Here is a 25333-nt window from a genome sequence, read left to right as displayed (position 1 = left end):
TTAGATTGACTGGAACAAATATTTGGATAGCTTTGGGACTGTAATTGCTTTCATCATGCTTTAATTAGCTTTCAAAATTACTTCATTCTCTAGCATTAAGAAATTGAATATTCATAAATACGACCTGAGGGAAAAGACAAATTTTTAAAAATATGACCATTAGAATAAGACAAGTATTCAAAAATATGACCGTTAAGAAAAGACAAATTTAAAAAAGATTAACTAGAGAAAGAATAAAGACATTTGAAAAAGTATTATATAAATAAAATAGTGATTATAGTGAATAGTTAAAATGATGAGGCTGTTATGAAAACTTTAAAAAAGTGACTCATCAGAATAGAGAAAAGTGATTTTTAGCTATTTTGATAAGTAAAATTTGGTAAGGCTACTAAGAATGCTCTAAGTGAGCAAAGTCAAACCCTTTTTTTGTTTGCCCCCTTTTGGTGGTCTGAATTATCTGAATTATAGCCTTCTAATTTTAAACTTATGATGTTATATCCATTTCCTTTTATCCTATTAGTTTTTCATTCATTGTTGGGATAACAAATTGGTACGCAGTAGGGACATACTTGGTTTGTGTAGAAACAGAAATGATAGTTAAAGTTGGACAATCCCCGGATATGTCAAGTATAAATAATGCATATAATAAAATGATCCTTCATTGAGCCTCTAACAGCGAAACAGATATATCGTTTGTTGAAGATGATTGCAGCTTGCCGGATGAAAAATATTCCACAGAAAGTGAGTTATTTCCAACATGGAAACCAGGCTCTTTAGGTTCAGGTAATGAACTTTCACTGCTAAGCATCGAAACCACAGAAGACATGCTGGGCCTATCCTCAGGATGCTGTTGCACGCATAAGAGACTGATATGGACACAGCGTATAATCTGTGGAAGCTGAGGGTATGAGTCGTCTCCTAGGCACGTATCGATCAGCTCTAAAGGCCTGCCTTCACTCCATAGTTTCCATGCCTAAAACATATTGGAAAATGTACTGTCATTCGTCTTTCATGACTTCATTGAATGTCAAACGGAAAGATAAATACTCTTTCGAACACTCACATGTCCAATAAGATTCAGACTTTGGCCTGAATTGAAGAATCCTCGAATCTTCTTTCCACTTAATATCTCTAGTAACAATACTCCAAAGCTAAAGACATCAGATTTTACTGAGAATAACCCATGGATGGCATATTCGGGCGCCATATATCCACTGCAGAACATCATGAAGATTGACACTTTCTAATTAGAAAAAGAAACGTTAATTACAAAGCATGTTAATGATATTTATACTTACTAAGTTCCAACCACTCTATTTGTATTTCCTTCGGTCTGATCTTCTCCACATGTTTTAGCTATGCCGAAGTCTGAAATTTTTGGATTCATATTACTATCAAGTAAGACATTACTTGCTTTGAGATCTCTATGTATAATCCTTAATCTAGAATCTTCATGGAGATAAAGAAGCCCCCGAGCAATTCCACAAATAATATGGAAGCGCATAGACCAGCCTAAAACTTCAGTTCTCTTTTGATCTGGCAAGTTTCTCATTTATGTTAATTCTCTGTCTCACATAAACAATGAAACTGAAAATTGAAAAAATTCTTTAAAGTACCATAAAAAAACATAGCATGAGGTCTACTTAAATTAAATTATAAGGTATTGTGGAGTTCCAACCAAAAATGAAGAAGTCCATGCTTCTATTGGGCATGTATTCATAGATTAGCATTTTCTCCTCTCCTTGAATGCAGCATCCGAGAAGCCTAACAAGATTTCGATGTTGCAATTTGGCAATCAATATAACTTCATTTTTAAACTCATTCAATCCTTGTCTAGAGCTACGTGCAAGCCTCTTTACAGCAATTTCTCGTCCATCTTTCAGTGTACCCTGGAAATTTACATTTGTAGAGAGAGATTATCTATATATATGCTGAATATGACAAGAGCTATTTTTTTCTTCTCCTTTTTTAATGATCATTATACTAGGATGTTGCAGAGTTACCCGGAATACGGGTCCAAAACCACCTTCACCAAGCTTGTTGTGGCCTGAAAAGTTGTTGGTGGCATCGGTTACTGTAGATAGGTCGAACAAGGGGAGTTCCAGGTCTTCTGTTTGGCCTTCAGTGTTCTGATCTAGGATTACATCGTTCTCCATTTTCTCTGATATAACAAAATGGGCTTCACATTTCACATAAGAAATAAGAAAAAAGGACAACATTAACTCATAACTTTGGTTTAAATACAAATTAGGATCCGCAACCACAACCTAATCATCCATTTAACCATGCGTGGCTGATGACACGGAAGTTAATAAGGGTTATTTTGAGAGTTATTATAATTATGATTTGTGATGTTTTTTTGTAATTTTGGGGATTATCTTATACTAGTTGGAAGTGAGGCTTTATTATTATTCTCAAAGTTTGGATAATTTGTACTATCCTTTCAGTTTTGCTTTTCTCTATATTTTTCGGTATCAGAGCTTTGGTTTTAATGGCCAATCGAGGTTGTGGTCAATGTGGGCTAGAAGTTGAAAGGCCAAATTGTGAGTGTGATCTTTGTGACATTGAGAATGAAGAATTGCGAAGACAAGTGCAGCAACTTAAAGCAGTTGGCTTGCTTCAAACTTTGAGACGTGATGCATTAAATCATGAGGAAGAAGATATCAATCATTTTCATCGTGATCATAGCCCGACATCCAATCATTCTCAAAGAAACTATGAATTTCAATGAGAATTCAGCATGAAAGTTGATATTTCAGAATTCAAAGGGAGAGCACATTCAGATGATTTCATTGATTAGTTGCATATCGTAGAGCGAAACTTTGGAAATTGTGGCAATCAAGTTGAAGAGATATGACTCAATTTTGAGAACAACATGAAGCAAAGAGCATGCGAAGGTGCTCAAAAAGAAGTTTCTTCCAGATAATTACAGGCAACATCATTTCCTTAAGTTTCATTATTTGAAGTAAAAGGAATTACCTGTTGAGGATTATGTTATTGAATTTGAGTATATATCTAATGTTGAGGTATGATGTTGCGGAGCCCGATGAGGAAACTATAGCCGTTATCTTGGCGGGATCGATGCCTGACAAAAATTGCGATGTGGTATAATTACAACATTTTTGGAATTTTAATCATGTGTGTAGGTTTGCAGCTAAGTTTGATAAGTAATTAAAGGAGTCCTATAAGAAAAGTTATTGTTGCACAAGTTGTGATCGACACCCCTTTAACCCAGGGAGTGCAGATTAATTCTTTCACATGTTGTGTAGCCCCTTTGAAGATTAATTCTTCCAAGACATCGTCATCCCAAGGTCACTTTGGGAGAGACTACTTTAGCCTCAATCCCCATACTATTATTGGCCCAAACTAACAAGTGATGTTGCACGTTACGTGAAATAATGCTTTATTTGCTAGAGGTTTAAGGGAGCCCTCACAACTCATCGGTGAGTATAACAAGCTACGAGAGAGATTGGGCCTTGTGAGATTCTGAAGAAGATAAATGATAATGCATATCAGCTACATCTTCCAAGTCATTTAAAAACCTATGATGTGTTCAATGCGAAGCACTTGACTCCATGTTTTGTTGATGCTGATAGAGATGACTTGGACTCGAGGGTGAGTTCTTTCCAACCTGGGGAGACTGATGCAAGCGAAGACCGACTTTAGTGTGAATTTATTTTATTTATGCATGTATGTTTTAGTTTTCCTTTTCAATAAGAATTGAGTTTTTTCTTTTTCATTAGGATTATGTTTTTCTTTTCCTATTAGGATTTTTTTTTTCTGTTTTTTTTTTTTTTTTTTTTTTTTTTTTTTTTTATTTTTCCTTGTTAAATTAGGAGTATATTTTAGTCTATATAAGGGATACACACTAAATGGAACAATCTTGTTTTGAAATTTAAATTAAATATCAGTCTTTTAGAGTTATTTATTTGTTTGCTTATTTAGGGCAACTAAAGTCTTTTTCTTCCATATTTGTTAATTTTTCTCTTCTTGAATTTTCTTTTATATATTCAAATCTTAATTTATATTATTATCATACGCTGTCAAAATAATTTTGATTATAGTCGGGGTCAATCTTTGATTAGTGATATTATTTGTGATTGCTTAGGCTTATAGTCTATAAATGTACCTCGTATTGAGGGAACCGCGCAAATTCTTGTCTTATTGTGTATGTGGTTGTTTGCACAACCACAGGCATCCACAAAATTTCTACAATTTTTTTCATTAAAACCTTAACTTCTTTGTTCATATTCTCATTAGCTGCCTTGTACAGTACTTTTAAGAAGTTCAATTAAAAAATCTAGTAACATCTTTTGTGGAGGTGGTCGAAGGAAAGTGATATTACCTCTGAAGTTTGTCCTGCTTTTGCGTATGCAATAGGCAACTAAGAGCATCCCAATGACAACGGCAATGGCAGCTACAGCTATCACTATGACTATCACCTTCGTCTTTTGGTGGTTTATCACTTCTTCAACGGTTGATTTGACAATCACAAAGCAAAAAAAGAAAAAAGAAAGATTGAAAAGCTATGTGGCTAAGAAAAAATGAACTTAATGCAATAAAAGGGAGGAAATAAGGAGTAAAGATCATCATATATATTGGCTCATACCTAACTCTGAAGCAGGCATTCGAATATACAGATCCTGCTCATTATATGTAAGCTTTCGAATATCAAGTAAATCACCAAACCAGATGGCGCAGCCGCTACCTCTTCCTCTGATGTCTGAGTTTGTATAGGCCGTACAGGCACAGTTGCTCAAGCATGCGGCTCTACATTGCTCGAGATTTAGACTTGCATTCAACCAAGAATGCATGGTATCTGGCAATTTGAGCCCACCAACTTTTAGGAACCCATCTCTATGTTTATCCTGGCAGCTCAATTTCGTACTGCGTAGACATCCTTGAGACCAGCTCTCTGGGTTCGAGCTGTCATTAGACTGGGGCTTGAATCCTTGTAAACATTGACAGACAGGAAATTTACCCCTGACACAATTTCCATAAGCGCCACAATAGTTATACATGTCACAGTCGTTGTCTCTTGGCATAGGTGAAAACCCCTCCCAAGTTTGATCCTTTTCGATCCATAAGTAGGGCTGATACAAGTTGACAGTTTGGTTCAAAACTCCTCTTGAGATCAGAGACTTATTTATTGGGTGGTACATGAAGTACACCTCGTCCTTATTGGAGACAAAACTGAAGTTGAAAATCTGCGTGCCCTCTAACTCCGCTGAACCACTCCAATGAAGGCCATTCCATGGGCCGTTCCGGACGTAGTTCTTAGAGCCTTTCTTGATGACAGACTCAGGGTAATTATAAGGTTCAATACCAAAAGAAAGGTCTCCAGGAGATGGATCGTCTGAACTCTTCCATGCGGACAGGCGCCGTTCCAGACCAGTCCTAAAGTCCCATCCGAGCTTCATCCCCGGTAAAATTGTATCAGAAGGATAGTCAAAGCTCTGCCACAGACAGTTTTCTGGATTTTCTTCTTTCTCATCTCTCAGTACTAGATTTCCCGAGTCTAAAAGCTGTACTATTGGATTCCGGGCCTCTTTCGTTGAATTCGCCCACCACACAACACTCCCGTTCCGGTAGAGAAGCACAAGATTACCTGAGCCGTTAACCATCAACACGCCGGACAAGTCCTTGATTGGGTTTCGCCGATTTGCTACCCAAACAACCGTTTTAACGGGGATATTCTTGTACCAAATCCCCAAATAACGGTTGGTGGAACTACCTGGAGTACTGAAGAAACCCAGTTCAAAGCTTTTTCCATCCCTGGAAACCAAGGTCGTGCCATCGCTGATGTTCTGGGATCGAGTAATGGTGTCAACAAAATTGGAGAATCCAGAGCAGAAAAAAAGAAAGTTGGTAATCACAATCACAAAAGAAAAAATCTGCATAGCTTTGTGTTCACAGAGCTTAATTTACAGTTGAGGCTCATAGTAAGGATCAATTAGAAAGTAAACACGCATGCTTAGACTGAAGCAGACTGTCGCATTTGTGAACCTTAATTTAGTGAAGAAAAGACAACCAAATACAAAAATAAAATAAAAGAAAAGAGAGACCGACGATTTTATGTGGTTCAGTCGTCGGTGACTTGGATTGAGATCTCTGGGAATTTCAAAGAAATTGACCAGACACAATTTCTCCAATCTAAGCCATCCATTTAAATCCACTTAAAAAAGCGGCTATTAAGACGCTACCTCATCGATCCGCGTCAACCTCAGAAAAAAACACCTTCTCCCTCCGCCAAGTACGGTCTGCGTCTATCTCTCTCATTCTTCTTCTCCTGTTCTTTTTCTTTTTCTTTTTTCTTTTTTTTTTTTTTCTTACCCATTCTCCATTCTTCTTTTCCCCAAAACATCTTCATCTTCAGAAAAACCTTTTCTTCCCCAAAACTTTCCCCCAATTTTTTCCCTCCTTCCTAAGCACCGCCCACCACAGTTCGCCTCCCTAAGCCGACCAGGAGCGCCGACCACCGTATTCTCTCTCTCTCTCTCTCTAATTTCTCTCTTGCTTAGGGTTTGTTTGGATCTCCTAAACGTTGCCAAGACCGTTGGATCTGAAGCTTCTTTTCCGTTTTCTTCAACTGGGTCTTAAATAAGTTCTTGTATTTTGGTCCTGAGCCTGAGATTCAAGCTCTTACCTTTTTCTATTTGAAAATGGTAGTGAAGTCTTGTTTGGTTCCCTAGAAGATTGAGGGAAAAGAACGAGAATGGTAGATGCATAACGAGAGTTTGATACACCATTTCAATGGGGATTTTCCCCTGCTCTAGGGCTGTAAATGTTGTGGGGTCAATTACACCATAAAAAAGAGAAATCACAATCTCAAGTACAACATAACCCATCAGGCCATGCTTACAATTTTGAAAAGAGAGAACGAAAATGACCTATGTGTGAGAAAATTAATGTTCATCGTACGAAACGCTTGAAGACGAACATAGATTCCCGTGAGCTTTTACTGTGAATTTGTGAAAGTTACTGCAAAATTTCAACAACTATATATGTTCGGATGTCCTGTCTCGTGCTCAAACATAAATTATCACCGAAAGTACAAGTTGTATCCATTCTGAAAATTACAGATCGATGCCATTGCCTAAAGGGTCTAGCTTCAGAATTATCTGTGGACCACATTTAATCACAAGTAACAAGCATTATAAACCTACAACGTCCCTATCTAACTAACCTTTCCAATCACACCGAATACTTATTATTAATTTTTTTTTTTTTTTTTTAACACCATAGAAAAGAGGTATTAAAAAAGAAAGCCACACAAAATCCATGACTAGCAAAAGATTTTCAACAACAAAATAGTAAAAGTAATAGACCTATGACTTCTTATGGTTGGCTCTAGTCGCAAATCTCATGGGTAACAAAAAGGTACCCATGAGGCCATGATTGTTCTTTTTCCTTCTTAGTATCTTTTGATAATGTAATTTTTCAAAATTGTAAGCATGGCCTAAATGGATTATGTCGTACTTGAAAACATATATAAAATTTTCGTTTTAAAAAAAATAAATAAAATTTTCCTTTTTTTTAAATAAAAAAATTTATTTTTTTCTTCTTTAAAATCATTTTTTTTCTTTTTTCAAATTTATAGGGATATTTTTTGTTTTATTGAAAAAATTTTAAAGTTATTTTTATCTTTTTATTGATCTTGAGGGACATTTTACAATTTTTTTGACAGTTTAAAAAAGATATTATCTCAAATAAAAATTTAAAAAATATTATCAATTAGGTGATCATTTAAAGAAGAATGTAGAGTTTTTTCCTACATTATTTTAGAACTTGGACTTTGCATTGGAAGCTCGGATATTGGAGGGCGATGACAAGTTGGAGAGATAGGCATGCTGACTATTAGGGATTTGGCTTTTTTCTCACGAGGTGGGCCTTTTTCTCCTTTTCTTGGTGCTCTTCACGCGGCGGAGATTCCGTTTGTGTGTCACTGTAAAAGGTCATTTATGACTTGTATTTATGCTTCGTTTGTTTCGGCGTAAAATAATTTCAGTATTTTTTAATGTTTGGTAAGGGCGAAAATAATAGTCAACTGAAAAATGATTTCTATTTGACAAAAAATGCTTAGTAAATTTCGAAAAATGATTTATACTTTTTAAAAGCGTAAATCATTTTCCGAAGACGCCAGACGCATTCGACCCCTATTAAACGACACAGTCGACCTTCACTTCAAGCAGTCGACCATCACCGAAATCTTGCCGGTACCGAAATCCGACAGCATTCGGTCAATATTGCTGAAATCTGGCAACAGAATCCGGCCATCTTCGCCGGAATCTGATTAGCCCAGATTTCGGCGACCGTATTCTGGCCAGCTGGCCGGACAGATTAGGCCAGAACGGCGGGATCCCTGCTGACTGGCCGGGATCTGGCCAGAACGGCTGGATTCCGGTAATTTTTTGCCGGAATTCGGCCACTTTCGCCAAAATCCGGCCAACCCAGATTCTGACGAAACTGTTCGGAATCTGGCCTTTATCTTGGATTCTGGCTATAGTAGCCGAGATGGCGAAATCCGGTAAAAGTGACCGGAATCCTGTCAGTCAATGACGGAATCTGGTCTTTGATAATTTTTATATTATTTTACATCAGGTGAAAAGAGTATACTAACCACAACTGTCAAATTAAGGTTGTCTATTTTTATGTTAAAACATGAATTTATCAGAATACACAGTAGAGAATAAATTTTGACATACTTATTGAAACACCAAAAAAAAAAAAAAATTAATAAAATAAAATTAAGATTAGGATTTAATAAATAAAGTCATAAATCAAATGAATTAAGCGTTTCGTACAATGAACATTAATTTTCTCACACATAGGTCATTTTCGTTCTCTCTTTTCAAACTTGTAAGAGCATCCTCATCAAGCTATCTAAATTTTCTCTAAATTTTGGCTTAAGATACTACTTTTTTGATTTTATTTATCACTTTTAAAATGTTTCCTACATCAAACTCTCTAAAATTTTCTCCATTTTAACTTAATATTATTTTTTATTGGTTTTTAAGACCAACCGCTTTAACAACCCCTTCCTCTTAATCTCATTCCCAATCCACTCCATCACGAACAAACCCATCTTTCTCAAAACCCATTTCCGGTCAAAATTAAAAAGCTTCACTCTCCCAGTTAGACCCATTTCTGATCAAACCCATCTTTCCCAGTCAGACCCATGAATTAACAAAGAGGAAATAACATAAACCTTCCACTACTCCTTCCGAGATCATAAAGAGCAGCTGCAAGGACCTCCAATCACAAGCCTTTATGGGTTCAGTTTCTCCAAGGGAAGTTTCGACCATCTAAATGCTTTAAATTTGAAGCTTGCTGGAATGAAGATGAGAAGAGTGCAGGGGTCATCAAGAATGAATGGGAGAAAGATATAGTTGGTGAAAATCCACTTTCTTTGATTGCACAGAAGATGGAGAGATGTGCTGCCTCATTATCCTCATGGAACAGGAACAAATATGGCAATACCAGCAAGAGGCTTACTAGCCTCATTAAGAAATTGGAGGCCATGCAAATGGATCAAAGGGTTAATGTCAGGGATGAAATCAAAGCTCTGCAGGGAGAAATAAATATATTGCTAGAAATGGAGGATATAAAAGTGGAGACCTTTAAAGGCCAAGAGAAATTGGTTTAAGGGGGGGGACTACAATACCAAGTTCTTCCATGCATGGGCTACTCAAAGAAGACGTAGTAATACAATCCATTCTGTGATTGATGAAGTAGGTGTGTCAAGGAGCTCTACTGAGGACATAGGGGAAGCATTCATTGCCTATTTCCACTCTCTGTTCTTTTCAGAGGGTCCAAGGGATATGGAATATTGTCTAGAGTCGGTGTCTCAGAAAGTTACACCCGAGATGAATTCTAGCCTGCTCAGGGAGTCTACAACGGATGAGATAGTCAATGCCCTTGGCCAAATGAAACCCCTTAAAGGTCCGAGTCCGGACAAATTTGGAGTTTGCTTCTTCCAGAAACACTGGAGCATCATTGGAGAACAGGTTCAAACAGCTATTCTGAATTTTCTGAATAATGGGATCTTTGACCCTTCGATTAATTTTACCTATTTAGCTTTGATTCCCAAATCTGATCAAGTTAACTCTGTTTGTGATTATCATCCCATAAGCTTATGTAATGTGCTCTACAAGTTAATTGCTAAAGCATTAACAAAGAGGTTAAAGCATGTCCTGCCTGCTATGATTTCCCAGCAACAGAGCGCATTCCTTCCAGGAAGACTCATTACCGACAACGTGTTGGGTGGTCCCTCCTACGTGGGGGACCAACCCATAAGCCAAAGAAACAGAGGCTGTCGCCTCTGTTTCTGTTGGCAGAGGGCAAGTCACGCACAGTGCGTGACTTGTGCCCATATGAAGAAGAAAAAAAAATAAATAAATAAAAGGAAGGCTTGCAGTTTTTGAAGCTTTAGACAGAGAGGGAAGCTTTGTTTTTTTTGAAACAGAAGCTCGAGCAAACAGTGAGGGAGGAGAAGAAAAATAGTGTTTTACACATACCCATTTCCGTCATAGATTATAGGGTCATTTATGGTCCGATCTTGATGAAATTTTAATATGTTGTTCCTGACGACGAGGGCTACGCATTGATTGGTGTCGATCGTTGGACTTCCTCTCCAGTTGCTCGGTTGTTCATTCCCACTTGGTGAGACCTTTCTTTGTTGTTGTTGGAATCCACTTTTATAGTGATGAATTTATGTTTTAATCCAAGAATGTGTGTATTCTTCATGTTGTGATAACCTCTAGATATTGTTCTAGAGAAGACAATTTGTAAGCCCATTATTGTTGATAGTGGAAGTTTTAACTGGACTAGGTCCCGTGGTTTTTCCCTTCACACCGGAGGGTTTTCCACGTAAAAATTTTGGTGTCCTGCTTGTGGTGGTTGCCTAAATCCTTTTTCTGCATTGTTTTTGGATGAGTTGATATTATGATGCTAGCTAGATTAACTATTTAATTTGTACAAAGAGGGGTAGATAATTTCCGTTGTGCATTTTGTTATTGGCATTCACCCCAACACAACGTACTAGTTGCCTACAAAGCCCTGTTGATGATTTGTGTGAGATCTCCTTCCTTCTTAGTTCTTGTGAATGGTCAACCCAAGGGGCGAATCTATCCATCTAGGGGACTCAGACAAAGGGATCCCTTATCCCCTTATGTTTCTTCTTGTTGCGGAGGGGCTTAGTGCTATGCTCACAAGGGCTGAAATTGAAGGGAGCATTTCAGGGGTGCCAATCTCTTTTCGAGGGACTCGGATTAGCCACCTCTTTTTTGCCAACGACAACTTACTTTTTTGTCGTGCAAATCTAACAGAGTGGCAAAACGTTCATGAGATTTTACAAAGGTATGAACGAGCTTCTGGGCAGAAATTGAATGCAGATAAAACGTCCATCTTCTTCAACAAAAATACTAAAAGAGAGTTCAAGGAGCACATCGGTTCTTTGGTGGGAATTCTAGCCATAACTAATTATCACAAGTACTTAGGACTTCCAGCAATGGTTGGACGTTCAAAAAGTCAGACTTTTGCAGGAATTCAGGAGCGAGTATGCAAACGGTTGGATGGGTGGAAAGAACGGTTCCTATTGCAGGCAGGGAAAGAAGTTTTAATCAAAGCCGTTGTCCAAGCTATTCCGACATGCAACATGAGCGTGTTCCGGCTTCCTAAATCACTGTGTGCTCAGTTAAACTCCCTTATGAGTTGCTTTTGGTGGAGCTCCCAGAAGAAGGATAAAAGGGTGGTCTGGTTGAGTTGGGAGAAATTGGGGAAATCTAAACAAGGAGGAGGAATGGGCTTTAGGGAACTGGAAGCTTTCAACCATGCTTTGCTTACGAAACAAGGATGGAGGATCTTACAAAACCCAGAGTCATTGGTGGCTGAAATTCTCAAAGAGAAGTATTTCCCAGATGTCTCGTTTATGGAAGCTAATGTTGGAAGAAAGCCTTCTTATGCTTGGCAGAGTATCTCTCAATCTCGGCATATTTTGAAGCAGGATTGAAATGGCGGGTAGGAAATGGTTTGCAAATTTCAATTTAGAAGGATAGATGGCTTTTGGATTTTGGTACATGCCAAGTGCAATCCCCTGTGACTATCCTTCATGCTAAAGCCAAAGTCGCCGAACTAATTGAACCAATCTCCAGGAGGTGGAATGTACAACTTTTATCGCCCATCTTCTCTCCCTCAGAGGTGGCAAGTATTTGCCGTATACCACTAAGCCCTTTGCTACCGAGAGACCGATTGGTTTGGGCAGGGTCAAAACAGGGAGTCTTCATAGTGAGAAGTGCTTATTTTATGGAGAATCAATGATGTGAAGAGGAGAAAGGAGAGAGCTCAAATAAAGGGGATGAGAGGAAATTCTGGAATTTCATTTGGGCTCTTGATGTTCCTGGGGCTCTAAAAAATTTTCTATGGAAGGTAAGTTTGAATATCCTCCCAACTAAGGCAAACCTTCATCGAAAAAATATAGTCCCAGATCCAATATGTCCAATACGCCAATTGGAAACTGAGACTGTGGGCCATATTCTTTAGGGATGCTGCTCTTCTCAGGCAGTATGGCAAGAGAGCTCACGTAAAATCTAGAAGCTGTCTTTGGTAGAAGATGATGGTATGGCCCTACTAAGAACACTCTAGGAGAAGTTGGACGAGCTAGATTTTTTTCATGCACTTATGATGGCGAGGGTCATTTGGGCGCAGAGGAAGTCTTTTGTGTTTGAGGGTTTGTTTTCACCACCAGCCCTTCTAGTGCAACAGACGTTGGCTTCTCGGGAAGAGTTCGTGGCAGCAAAAGGTCAAGCAACAAGATCCAATCTCCTGACGAATCAAGGAAATACCCGATGGAGCAAGCCTCCAATGGGCATTATGAAATTCAATTGGGATGCTTTTGTGGATCATTCAGGTAAACGGATGCGAGTGGGGGTCATAGCTCGGGATGATAAAGGGGAGTTTTGTGTGGCTATGGCCTCTTCCATGCCTTTCATCTGTGACCTAGAGGTAGCGGAGGCAATGGTAGCTTAGCGAGCTTTTATGCTATGCGAAGAGATTGGTGTGCATAGAGCAATTTTTGAAGGGGATTCCCTTAATGTGGTAAAGGCTATCAATTCCTCTTAAGCTTGCTGGAGGCCTTGTGGAATGATGGTAGAAGCAATGCAAGAGAGGCTAATACAGCATTCAAAGTGGTTAGTGAGTCATACTCAGAGGGAAGCTAACAAAGTGGCACATAGTTTAGCTAAGCATGCTTTGATGGTTTGTCATGAAATGGTCTGGAAGGAGGTGTGTCCACCATTCGTACAGACTTTTGTTCATGAAGATTTTATGTAATTTCTTTAGTTTTATAATATGATTGTACATGATCACATTTTTTCAAAAAAAAATTAGGATTTTACATGTAAGGCTAAAAAAAATGGGTACTTCAATATTAATATAAAATATTAAGTGTAAAAGCGGCATTTAATATTAATATAAAAATTATTAAATGTAAAAGCAGGTATTTAATAAAATATAAAAGCGGGTATTTAATATGAATAATAAAATATTAAATATAAACTCACGTGTTTATTATTTTTATCCAGTCATCCATTCTCATAGGTAGTAAAAGACCATTTTACCCTCGAAAGGAAGTCGGAGTTATTACACAAATTCCCAAATAACGGTTTGTGGAACTACCTGGACGGAAGAACCCTAGTTCACAGCTTCCGAAACCAAGGTCCTATATGTTTCCTGTGACGTTTCACATTGCTTGGCCATGGGAATGGGTATGTGCTTATATATATATTTGCACATTTTTCGACGTAACGCTTTTTAAAACTGTGATAGTTATAAATATATCAGAACTTCACAGTTAAGTGTGTTTCTGCGATACTAGTATTTGGATGAGTGACCTCCTGAAAAATCTGGTTCTAAAGAATTAAAAATGGACAATATTGTGTCGTTGGTGGTGGATTGTTACACCTACCGTCGCTGATGGATTGGGATTGAGAAATGGTGTCAACGACATAAGAGAATTCATTGAAGAAAAAAAGTAAGTTGGTAATCGGAGTCACAAAAGAAAAATGGGTATGTTTGACAAACAACATACCATTACACGATAGTGGAGCACACTATTCTCATTATTTTTCTCATTTTTTCACATTTTTCAATAACAATTCACATAAAAATATTTTTATTTTTTTATACTTTTTATATCACATTAATAATTTTTTATTATTATTCAAATAAAAAAATTCACTACAACACAAAATTTTTTCACTTTCTATACAATTTATTTTTACTTTATATCGCATCATCACTTTTTATTATTTTCAAAATTAACAGCCCACCATTCTAGTATTTACAAACATTTGTCAAACAAGGTCAATGTTCATTGCTTTCTTTTCTCATCTTGCTCTGTGGTTAAACGATAGACAGTTGAGAGTCATTACAAGGAGTAATTGCAACGAACAAGCAGTCTACCATTGATGAGTACGTCATTAGCATTGACTTGCTGAACTGCGCTGCAATTTCAACATTGCCAGCCAGGTCGTGGTTCTTTTTTTCCTGCAACCGTACGGCCTGGTCCAAAAGTCACATAATTTATTGTCAGAGTACGTTCTTCCTTACAAACGTGACCCTACTATTTATTACATGATTGAACTAAAAAGAAAAGGAAATTAATGTCTACAGAAGGAAAAATAGAAAATAGAAGGTAAATTGTACGCAAACTTGGAAAGGAAATACAAAAATAAAAATAAAAATATTCAAAGTAGGGGATGTGCGGCATCCTGAAGGCTGTCTTTTTGAAAAATATGGATACCGAATCATATATGATGCTGGTCGTTCTGTTGGTCCTAGACTATCTTCTATTATTCGTGATGGAACTTGGTACTAGTCTAGTATATGCTTAGTGGGGAAACTCAGCTTGAACAGTTTGTTGCTGGGTTTTGCTGTTGTTTGTAGCTACTGTGAGTAGCTCTGTTTTTCCAGTGTGTTTTGTTGGGAAGTGTATGTTGTTTCTTTGTTTGGTTATAAGAGATTTGATTCATCCAAAATTTTTTTTTTTTTTTTTTAAAAAAAAAGGCAATAAATACAAGAATCCAAGATTGATTTTCCAAGTTTTGGAGGGATTTTTGTGTGGTGACAGATTGTAATCTCGTAAATTACACTTATTTTTTTGCTGAAGATCGTATATGTAACTTCAAGGAATCTCATGCAACCTTGTTCGAAGGTGATTTGCGGATGAGTGAATCTGCTTTCAAAATTATCTAAATTATAGCCATCTAATTTCAAACTTATGATGTTATATCCATTTCCTTTTATCCTTTTAGATTTTCATTCATTGTTGGGATAACAAATTGGCACGCAGTAGGGACATACTTGGTGTGTGTAGAAACAGAAATGATAGTTAATGTTGGACAGTACTCCCAGGATATGTCAAGTATAAATAATGCATATAATAAAATGATCCATCATCGAGCCTCTAACAGCGAAACAGATATATCGTTTGTTGAAGATGATTGCTGCTTGCTGGATGAAGAATATTCCACAGAAAGTGATTTATTTCCAACATGGAAACCAGGCTCTTTAGGTTCAGGTAATGAACTCTCACTGCTTAGCATCGTAACCACAGAAGACATGCTGGGCCTATCCTCAGGATGCTGTTGCACGCATAAGAGACTGATATGGACACAGCGTATAATCTGTGGAAGCTGAGGGCATGAGTCGTCTCCTAGGCACGTATCGATCAGCTCTAAAGGCCTGCCTTCTCTCCATAGTTTCCATGCCTAAAACATATTGGAAAATGTACTGTCATTCGTCTTTCATGACTTCACTGAATGTTAAATGGAAAGATAACTACTCTTTTGAACACTCACGTGTCCGATAAGATTCAGACTTTGGCTTGAATCGAAGAATCCTCGACTCTTCTTTCCACTTAATATCTCTAGCAACAATACTCCAAAACTAAAGACATCAGATTTTACTGAGAATAACCCATGAATTGCATATTCGGGAGCCATATATCCACTGCAGAACATCATGAACATTGACACTTCTTGATTAGAAAAAGAAAACATCATGAACATTGACACTTCTTGATTAGAAAAAGAAACGTTAATTACAAAGCATGTTAAGGATATTTATACTTACTAAGTTCCAACTACTCTGTTTGTATTTCCTTCAGTCTGATCTTCTCCACATATTCTAGCCATGCCGAAGTCTGAAATTTTTGGATTCATATTACTATCAAGTAAGACATTACTTGCTTTGAGATCTCTGTGTATAATCCTTAGTCTGGAATCTTCATGAAGATAAAGAAGCCCCCGAGCAATTCCACAAATAATGTGGAAGCGCATAGACCAGCCTAAAACTTCAGCTCTCTTTTGATCTAGTAAGTTTCTCATTTATGTTAATTCTCTGTCTCACATAAACAATGAAACTGAAAATTGAAAAAATTCTTTAAAGTACCATAAAAAAACATAGCATGAGGTCTTCTTAAATTAAATTATAAGGTATTGAGGAGTTCAAACCAAAAATGAAGAAGTCCATGCTTCTATTGGGCATGTATTCATAGATTAGCATTTTCTCCTCTCCTTGAATGCAGCATCCGAGAAGCCTAACAAGATTTCGATGTTGCAATTTGGCAATCAATATAACTTCATTTTTAAACTCATTCAATCCTTGTCCAGAGCTACGTGCAAGCCTTTTTACAGCAATTTCTCTTCCATCTTTCAGTATACCCTGGAAATTTACAATTTTAGAGAGAGATTATCTATATATATGCTGAATATGACAAGAGCTATTTTTTTCTTCTCCTTTTTTAATAATCATTATACTAGGATGTTGCAGAGTTACCCGGAATACGGGTCCAAAACCACCTTCACCAAGCTTGTTGTGGCCTGAAAAGTTGTTGGTGGCATCAGTTACTGTAAGTAGGTCGAACAAGGGGAGTTCCAGGTCTTCTGTTTGGCCTTCAGTGTTCTGACCTAGGATTACATCGTTCTCCATTTTCTCTGATATAACAAAATGTGCTTCACATTTCACATAAGAAATAAGAAAAAAGGACAACATTAACTCATAACTTTGGTTTAAATACAAATTAGGATCCGCAACCACAACCTAATCATCCATTTAACCATGCGTGGCTGATGACACGGAAGTTAATAAGGGTTATTTTGAGAGTTATTATAATTATGATTTGATTTTTTTGTAATTTTGGGGATTATCTTATACTAGTTGGAAGTGAGGCTTTATTATTATTCTCAAGGTTTGGATAATTTGTACTATCCTTTTGGTTTTGCTTTTCTCTATATTTTTCGGTATCAGAGCTTTGGTTTTAATGGCCAATCGAGGTTGTGGTCAATGTGGGCTAGAAGTTGAAAGGCCAAATTGTGAGTGTGATCTTTGTGACATTGAGAATGAAGAATTGCGAAGACAAGTGCAGCAACTTAAAGCAGTTGGCTTGCTTCAACCTTTGAGACGTGATGCATTAAATCATGGATCAAAGGAGGAAGGTTCAAATTATGAGGAAGAAGATATCAATCATTTTCATCGTGATCATAGCCCGACATCCAATCATTCTCAAAGAAACTATGAATTTTAATGAGAATTCAGCATGAAAGATGATATTTCAGAATTCAAAGGGAGAGCACATTCAAATGATTTCATTGATTAGTTGCATATCGTAGAGCGAAACTTTGGAAATTGTGGCAATCAAGTTGAAGAAATATGACTCAATTTTGAGAACAACGTGAAGCAAAGAGCATGCGAAGGTGCTCAAAAAGAAGTTTCTTCCAGATAATTACAGGCAACATCATTTCCTTAAAGTTTCATTATTTTAAGTAAAAGGAATTATCTTTTGAGGATTATATTATTAAATTTGAGTATCTAATGTTGAGGTATGATGTTGCGGAGCCCGATGAGGAAACTATATATAGCCGTTATCTTGGCGGGATGCCTGACAAAAGTTGTGATGTGGTATAATTACAACATTTTTGGAATTTTAATGATGTGTGTAGGTTTGCAGCTAAGTTTGAGAAGTAATTAAAGGAGTCCTATAAGAAAAGTTTCATTGCACAAGTTGTGACACCCCTTTTAACCCAGGAAGTGCAGATTAATTCTTCCACATGATGTGTAGCCCCTTTGAAGATTAATTCTTCCAAGACATCGTCATCCCAAGGTCACTTTGGGAGAGACAATACTTTAGCCTTGATCATCAAACTATTATTGGCCCAAGCTAACTAGTGATATGTCATGTCAAGGGAAATAATGCTTTATTTGCCAGAGGTCCAAGGGAGCCCTCACAAATTTTGGTTTGGGTTGTACTCGCAGTGATCGCTTCCTCATCGGTGAGTATAACAAGCTACGAGAGAGAAAGATTGGGCCTTGTGAGGTTCTGAAGAAGATAAATGATAATGCATATCGGCTACGTCTTCCAAGTCATTTAAAGACCTCTGACGTGTTCAACGCGAAGCACCTAACTCCATGTTTTATTGATGCTGATAGAGATGACTTGAACTCGAGGTGAGTTCTTCCCAACCCAGAAAGACTGATGCAGGGCGAAGACAAACTTTAGTGTGAATATATTTTATTTATGCATGTATGTTTTAGTTTTCATTTTCAATAAGAATTGAGTTTGTTAGGGATAAATTCCACTCAACCCGATCTAAGGAGGAGATAGACATTTAGCAACTACTTCAGAGAAATCAGTTTGATCAGTAGTCCTATCCCTGGTGGAATTGGGATAGGACTCATGGTCCAATCAGATAAGAAGAATGATCAGATCAGAAGTCTAAGAAGATATCAAATTAGAAGTCTAATAAAGGATCAGAGTCCAATTAGAACTCAGACACCAGTTTTAGATCAACAAGGAGAAGGAATCCTAATTCAGGTCTAACTCTACTTCTTTACCTATAAATAGGCCCATACCCCAGGTATAAACTAAGACTCAATTTTTATGCATAGAGCATTATTTTCTTATAGAAGCTAATTTAGGCATTGGAGAGGACCCCCGGAACGGTCCCTTAGTTTTTGTTGTTTTACAGAATTATTAAGAAGCGTGAAAAACATTAGAAGAACGTGCATATTCACACCATACCGGAAACTATACCAACAGTTTGGCGCCGTCTGTGGGAAACGATCATTCGTTCCTCATAAAAGAAAAAGAAGATCCAGCATGGTGATGAACACACGTTCCGGAAGCCAGACCAATCGACAGCCTAGAGCCCCACTGAACCGGTTTTTCAGAATAATCCACAGCCTCCACCGCTCGGTGGAGACCAAGATCGCATAGCAGCGTTAGAAGCTCAGATTGAAGCCTTAAATGCAGAATTGTTGCCCAGGAGGCCGGGACAATCCAATCTCGAGATGAACAAAGATGAGCATGAGGAAGAAGATCGCAACAGCAACACTAATTCTCGGAGGGAGGATGACCGCCAAGGAGATTTGAGCAGAGTTATTGCCGACTTGGAGAGAAGGTGCACATACATGGAGATGGAAAGGAAGGACAAAAGCAGATCCGTAGTTGTGGATAAGCTCCTAAGGGGTACAGACTCACTCTTCACCAGACAAGTAGCAGACTATCGACTACCCGAGAAGTTTAAGGTACCCCAAATTCTAAGTTATGCTGGAGACGAAGATACTCTAGATCACTTAGAGAATTTTCGAGCTCATTTAGACCTTCATGCGACACCCGATGAAGTAGCATGTCGGGCCCTCCCCCTTACTCTTTCGGGGAATGCCCGGGACTGGTTCAGGAAGCTGCCCCTGAATTTCGTTGATCAGTTCAAGGAGTTGTACAAAATATTCCAAACAAAATTTCTAGCTTTTCGGACAAAGAAGAAGCCTTCGGAATATTTGCTATCGTTGCACCAGCAAAGCAACGAGAGTCTTAAGGAGTTTATGGCCCGGTTCAACCAAGAGAAGGTTACAGTCGAAGATCCGACCAAAGATAAGATTTTTGCTGCCATTTATCAGGGAATTTCACCCGATGAGCCTTTGATGAAGAAGTTGGTCTGGAAGCAACCGAGTACCTTGCAGGGCCTATGGATAAGGTAAAATTCATCAATCAGGAAGAGACACTGAAGTCTATGGCCAATTCTAGGCTACTCCGAGAGACAGCTCCAGAAAAGAAAAGAAAAGAATTTAGAAAAGCTGATGGGGAAGAGCAGAGGCAGGTAAAGAAGTTCAAAGATTATAACTTTACACCTCTCAATGCCGAAATATCAGAAGTCCTGATGGAGATCAAAAGAGATCCGACGTTTTGGGAACCACAAAAGATACCAGGTAATCCACCTTACAAGAATGCAGACAAGTATTGTGATTTTCATAAACAAGCAGGTCATTACACCGAGGGGTGCGTAACCCTAAGGTTGTTAATAGAAGAATTCATAAAGAATGGCAAGCTGGTTCGGTTCTTGGGAGAGCAACGAAACCAACCAGGAAATAACAGGCCTTGGAATCATCGAGACTATCAACCTCGAGATCAGCAGCCACGGGATTACTATCCCTGAGACCGTCCTCAGCTAGACGAGAGGCATCAAGAGAATGATCCCCGTGATGATATAAAAAGAAGAGGAGACCGAGGAAGTAGAAGCCCACGGCGTAGAGAGCCGAGGCAACAACAGAATCTGCCCGTGATCATGTAGAAAGGACTCTCGGGAATTTCAGGCTAGACTTTTATTTTTAGCATTTATGTTTGCAAATAACTAGACTTTTATTTTTAACTCAAACTAGTTATAATAAATGACAGAAAATTCTCTAGATTTTGGGAATAAGTATTTTCAGAATAAAAGAATAAAGCTGACTTAAGCATTGGAGTGTTCCCGGTCCAGGGACCGGAAACCCGTTGATGTCGCTTCTTTTGCAGGCAAAAACCTCTCGGATCAGTCTTAACCGAGAGCAAGAAGAAAACCTCTCGGATCAGTCCTAACCGAGAGCAAGAAGGAAGCCTCTCGGATTAGTCCTAGCCGAGAGCAAGAAAAAAACCTCTCGGATCAGTCCTAGCTGAGAGCAAGAAGGAAGCCTCTCAGATCAATCCTAGCCGAGAGCAAGAAGAAAACCTCTCGGATTAGTCCTAGCCTGTAACGACCCACCCCCAATGACACAATATTGTCCGCTTTTAGTTCCCCAAATCAGACTTCCCAGGAGGTCACCCATCCTGGGATTGCTCTCGCAGAAGCACGCTTAACTGTGGAGTTCTGATAGGTTCATGACCGTTACAGCTTTAAAACGCGTTGTGTCATAAATTGTACATTTATACATATAAGCATATCCTCATTCTCAGGCGATGTGGGACATCACATAGTCGAGAGCAAGAAAAAAAATCTCTAGGATCAGTCCTAGCCGAGAGCAAGAAAGAAGCCTCTCGGATTAGTCCTAGTCGAGAGCAAGAAGAAAACCTCTCGGATCAGTCCTAGCCGAGAGTAAGAAGAAAACCTCTCGGATCAATTCTACCCTAGAGTAAGAAGAAAACCTCTTGGATCAGTCTTAGCCGAGAGCAAGAACAAAACTCTCGGATCAGTCCTAGCCGAGAGTAAGAAGAAAAACCCTCAGATCAGTCTTAGCCGAGAGAAAGAAGAAATCTCTCAGATCAGTCCTAGCTGAGAGCAAGAAGAAACCTCTCGGATCAGTCTTAGCCGAGAGCAACAAGAAAGCAACTCGGATCAATCCTTGCCGAAAGAAAGAAAGAAAGAGAGCCAGGGGGGGTCAGATTTAACCCTAGGGTTTTGCAGGTTTTCAGGAGTTAGCCATTCCAAGAGACAGGGAGAAAACTCTAAGGAAAAACAAGAAGGTAATGGGGGGTAAGATTTAACCCTCAAGTTTTGTAGGTTAGCAGGTTTTCAGAAGGAGACAAAGCTCGGGTTTCCTTAGCCATAGAATTCCCATTATTCAAGCAAGCTTCGGATAGTGGGTAACTGTTGGGGATAAATTCCACTCAACCTAATCCAATGAGGAGATAGACATTTAGCAACTACTTCAGAGAAATCAGTTTGATTAGTAGTCCTATCCCTGGTGGAATTGGGATAGGATTCATGGTCTACTCAGATAAGAAGAATGATCAGATCAGAAGCCTAAAAAGATATCAAATTAGAAGTCTAATAAAGAATCAGAGTCCAATTAGAACTCAGACACCAGTTCTAGATCAATAAGGAGAAGGAATCCTAATCCAAGTCTGACTCCACCTTTTTGCCTATAAATAGGCCCATACCCCATGTATAAACTAAGACTCAATTTTCATGCATAGAGCATTATTTTCTTATAGAAGCTAATTTAGGCATCGGAGAGGACCCCCGGAAGGGCCCCTTAGTTTTTGTTGTTTTGCAGAATTATTAAGAAACGTGAAGAACATCAGAAGAACGTGCAGATTCACACCATACCGAAAACTGTACCAACAAAGTTTTTCCTTTTTCATTAGGATTATGTTTTTCTTTTCTGATTAGGAATTTTTTTTTTCCCCCTTGTTAAATTAGGAGCATATTTTAGCCTATATAAGGGATACACACTAAATGAAACAATCAAGTTTTGAAGTTTAAATTAAATATCAGTCTTTTAGAGCTATTAATTTGTTTGTTTGCTTATTTGGAGCAACTAGGGTCTTTCTCTTCAATATTTGTTATTTTCTCTATTCTTTAATGCTCTTTTATATATTCAAATCTTAGTTTATGTTATTATCATACGCTGTCAAAACAATCTTGATTATGGCCGAGGTCTATCTTTGATTAGTGATATTATTCGTGATTGGTTACGTTTATAGTCTAGATGTACCTCTTATCGAGGGAACCTCACAAATTCTTGTCTTATTGTGTATGTGGTTGTTTGCACAACAAAAAGCATCGACAAGATTAATTTCTACAAATTTTTTTCATTAAAAGCTTAATTTCTTTGTTCATAGTTTCATTAGCTGCCTTGTATAGTACTTTTAAGAAGTTCAATTAAAAAATCTAGCAACATCTTTTGTGGAGGTGGTCGAAGGAAAGTGATATTACCTCTGAAGTTTGTCCTGCGTTTGCGTATGCAATAGGCAACAAATAGCACCCCAATGACAACGGCAATGGCAGCTACAGCTATCACTATCACCTTCGTCTTTTGGTGGTTTATCACTTCTTCAACGGTTGATTTGACAATCACAAAGCAAAAAAAGAAAAAAGAAAAAAGAAAGATTGAAAAGCTATATGGCTAAGAAAAAAATGAACTTAATGCAATAAAAGGGAGGAAATAAGGAGTAAAGATCATCATATATATTGGCTCATACCTAACTCTGAAGCAGGCATTCGAATATACAGATCCTGCTCATTATATGTAAGCTTTCGAATATCAAGTAAATCACCAAACCAGATGGCGCAGCCGCTACCTCTTCCTCTGATGTCTGAGTTTGTAAAGGCCATACAGGCACAGTTGCTCAAGCATGTTGCTCTACATTGCTCGAGATTTAGACTTGTATTCAACCAAGAATGCATGGTATCTGGCAATTTGAGCCCACCAACTTTTAGGAACCCATCTCTATGTTTATCCTGGCAGCTCAATTTCGTACTGCGTAGACATCCTTGAGACCAGCTCTCTGGGTTCGAGCTGTCATTAGACTTGGGCTTGAATCCTTGTAAACATTGACAGACAGGAAATTCACCCCTGACACAATTTCCATAAGCGCCACAATAGTTATACATGTCACAGTCGTTGTCTCTTGGCATAGGTGAAAACCCCTTCCAAGTTTGATCCTTTTCGATCCATAAGTAGGGCTGATACAAGTTGACAGTTTGGTTCAAAACTCCTCTTGAGATCAGAGACTTATTTATTGGGTGGTATATGAAGTACACCTCGTCCTTATTGGAGACAAAACTGAAGTTGAAAATCTGCGTGCCCTTTAACTCCGCTGAACCACTCCAATGAAGGCCATTCCATGGGCCGTTCCGGACGTAGTTCTTAGAGCCTTTCTTGATGACAGACTCAGGGTAATTATAAGGTTCAATACCAAAAGAAAGGTCTCCAGGAGATGGATCGTCTGAACTCTTCCATGCGGACAGGCGCCGTTCCAGACCAGTCCTAAAGTCCCATCCGAGCTTCATCCCCGGTAAAATTGTATCAGAAGGATAGTCAAAGCTCTGCCACAGACAGTTTTCTGGATTTTCTTCTTTCTCATCTCTCAGTACTAGATTTCCCGAGTCTAAAAGCTGTACTATTGGATTCCGGGCCTCTTTCGTTGAATTCGCCCACCACACAACACTCCCGTTCAGGTAGAGAAGCACAAGATTACCTGAGCCGTTTACCATCAACACGCCGGACAAGTCCTTGATTGGGTTTCGCCGATTTGCTACCCAAACAACCGTTTTAGCGGGGATATTCTTGTACCAAATCCCCAAATAACGGTTGGGGGAACTACCTGGACTGAAGAACCCCAGTTCAAAGCTTTTTCCATCCCTGGAAACCAAGGTCGTGCCATCGCTGATGTTCTGGGATCGAGTAATGGTGTCAACAAAATTGGAGAATCCAGAGCAGAAAAAAAGAAAGTTGGTAATCACAATCACAAAAGAAAAAATCTGCATAGCTTTGTGTTCACAGAGCTTAATTTACAGTTGAGGCTCATTATAAGGATCAATTAGAAAGTAAACACGCATGCTTAGACTGAAGCAGACTGTCGCATTCGTGAACCTTAATTTAGTGAAGAAAAGACCAAATACAAAAATAAAATAAAAGAGAGACTGACGATTTTATGTGGTTCAGTCGTCGGTGACTTGGATTGAGATCTCTGGGAATTTCAAAGAAATTGCCCAGACACAATTTCTCCAAACTAAAGCCATCCATTTAAATCCATTTAAAATAACGGCTATTAAGACGCCACCTCATCGATCCGCGTCAACCTCAGAAAAAAACATCTTCTCCCTCCGCCAAGTACGGTCTGCGTCTATCTCTCTCATTCTTCTTCTCCTGTTCTTTTCCTTTTTCTTTTTTTTTCTTTTCTTACCCATTCTCCATTCTTCTTTTCCCCAAAACATCTTCATCTTCAGAAAAACCTTTTCTTCCCTAAAACTTTCCCCCAATTTTTTCCCTCCTTCCTCACCCCACTGACAGCCATCCCCCGCCACCCATCGGAGCACCGCCCACCGCAGTTCGCCTCCCTCAGCCGACCAGGAGCGTCGACCACCGTATTCTCTCTCTCTCTCTCTCTCTCTCTCTCTCTCTCTTGCTTAGGGTTTGTTTGGATCTCCTAAACGTTGCCAAGACTGTTGGATCTGAAGCTTCTTTTCCGTTTTCTTCAACTGGGTCTTAAATAAGTTATTGTATTTTGGTCCTGAGCCTGAGATTCAAGCTCTTACCTTTTTCTATTTGAAAATGGTAGTGAAGTTCTGTTTGGTTC

At 38.5% G+C, this 25333-nt stretch overlaps 1 protein-coding gene across 1 annotated transcript; it reads right to left on the bottom strand.

The window, feature by feature from the left end:
• Nucleotides 1-643: 643 nt before the first annotated feature.
• Nucleotides 644-24898, bottom strand: LOC133876280 (uncharacterized). Its single transcript, XM_062314560.1, has 14 exons — nucleotides 23234-24898; nucleotides 22968-23084; nucleotides 16837-17012; nucleotides 16512-16722; nucleotides 16132-16369; nucleotides 15858-16008; nucleotides 15456-15767; nucleotides 4610-5924; nucleotides 4346-4468; nucleotides 2004-2161; nucleotides 1679-1889; nucleotides 1299-1536; nucleotides 1064-1214; nucleotides 644-973 (listed from the first exon to the last, which is right to left on the bottom strand). The coding sequence occupies exons 1-14, from the start codon at nucleotides 24519-24521 to the stop codon at nucleotides 659-661; spliced, it is 5004 nt and encodes a 1667-aa protein (XP_062170544.1). The 5' UTR covers nucleotides 24522-24898; the 3' UTR covers nucleotides 644-658.
• Between the last annotated feature and the right edge of the window lie 435 nt (nucleotides 24899-25333).

This window comes from Alnus glutinosa, chromosome 8 (assembly GCF_958979055.1).
Source record: "Alnus glutinosa chromosome 8, dhAlnGlut1.1, whole genome shotgun sequence".
In the NCBI taxonomy this organism is placed as follows: Eukaryota; Viridiplantae; Streptophyta; class Magnoliopsida; order Fagales; family Betulaceae; genus Alnus; species Alnus glutinosa.
Note: the sequence above shows the minus strand (reverse complement) of the source record. Positions and strands in the feature narration are given on the sequence as shown.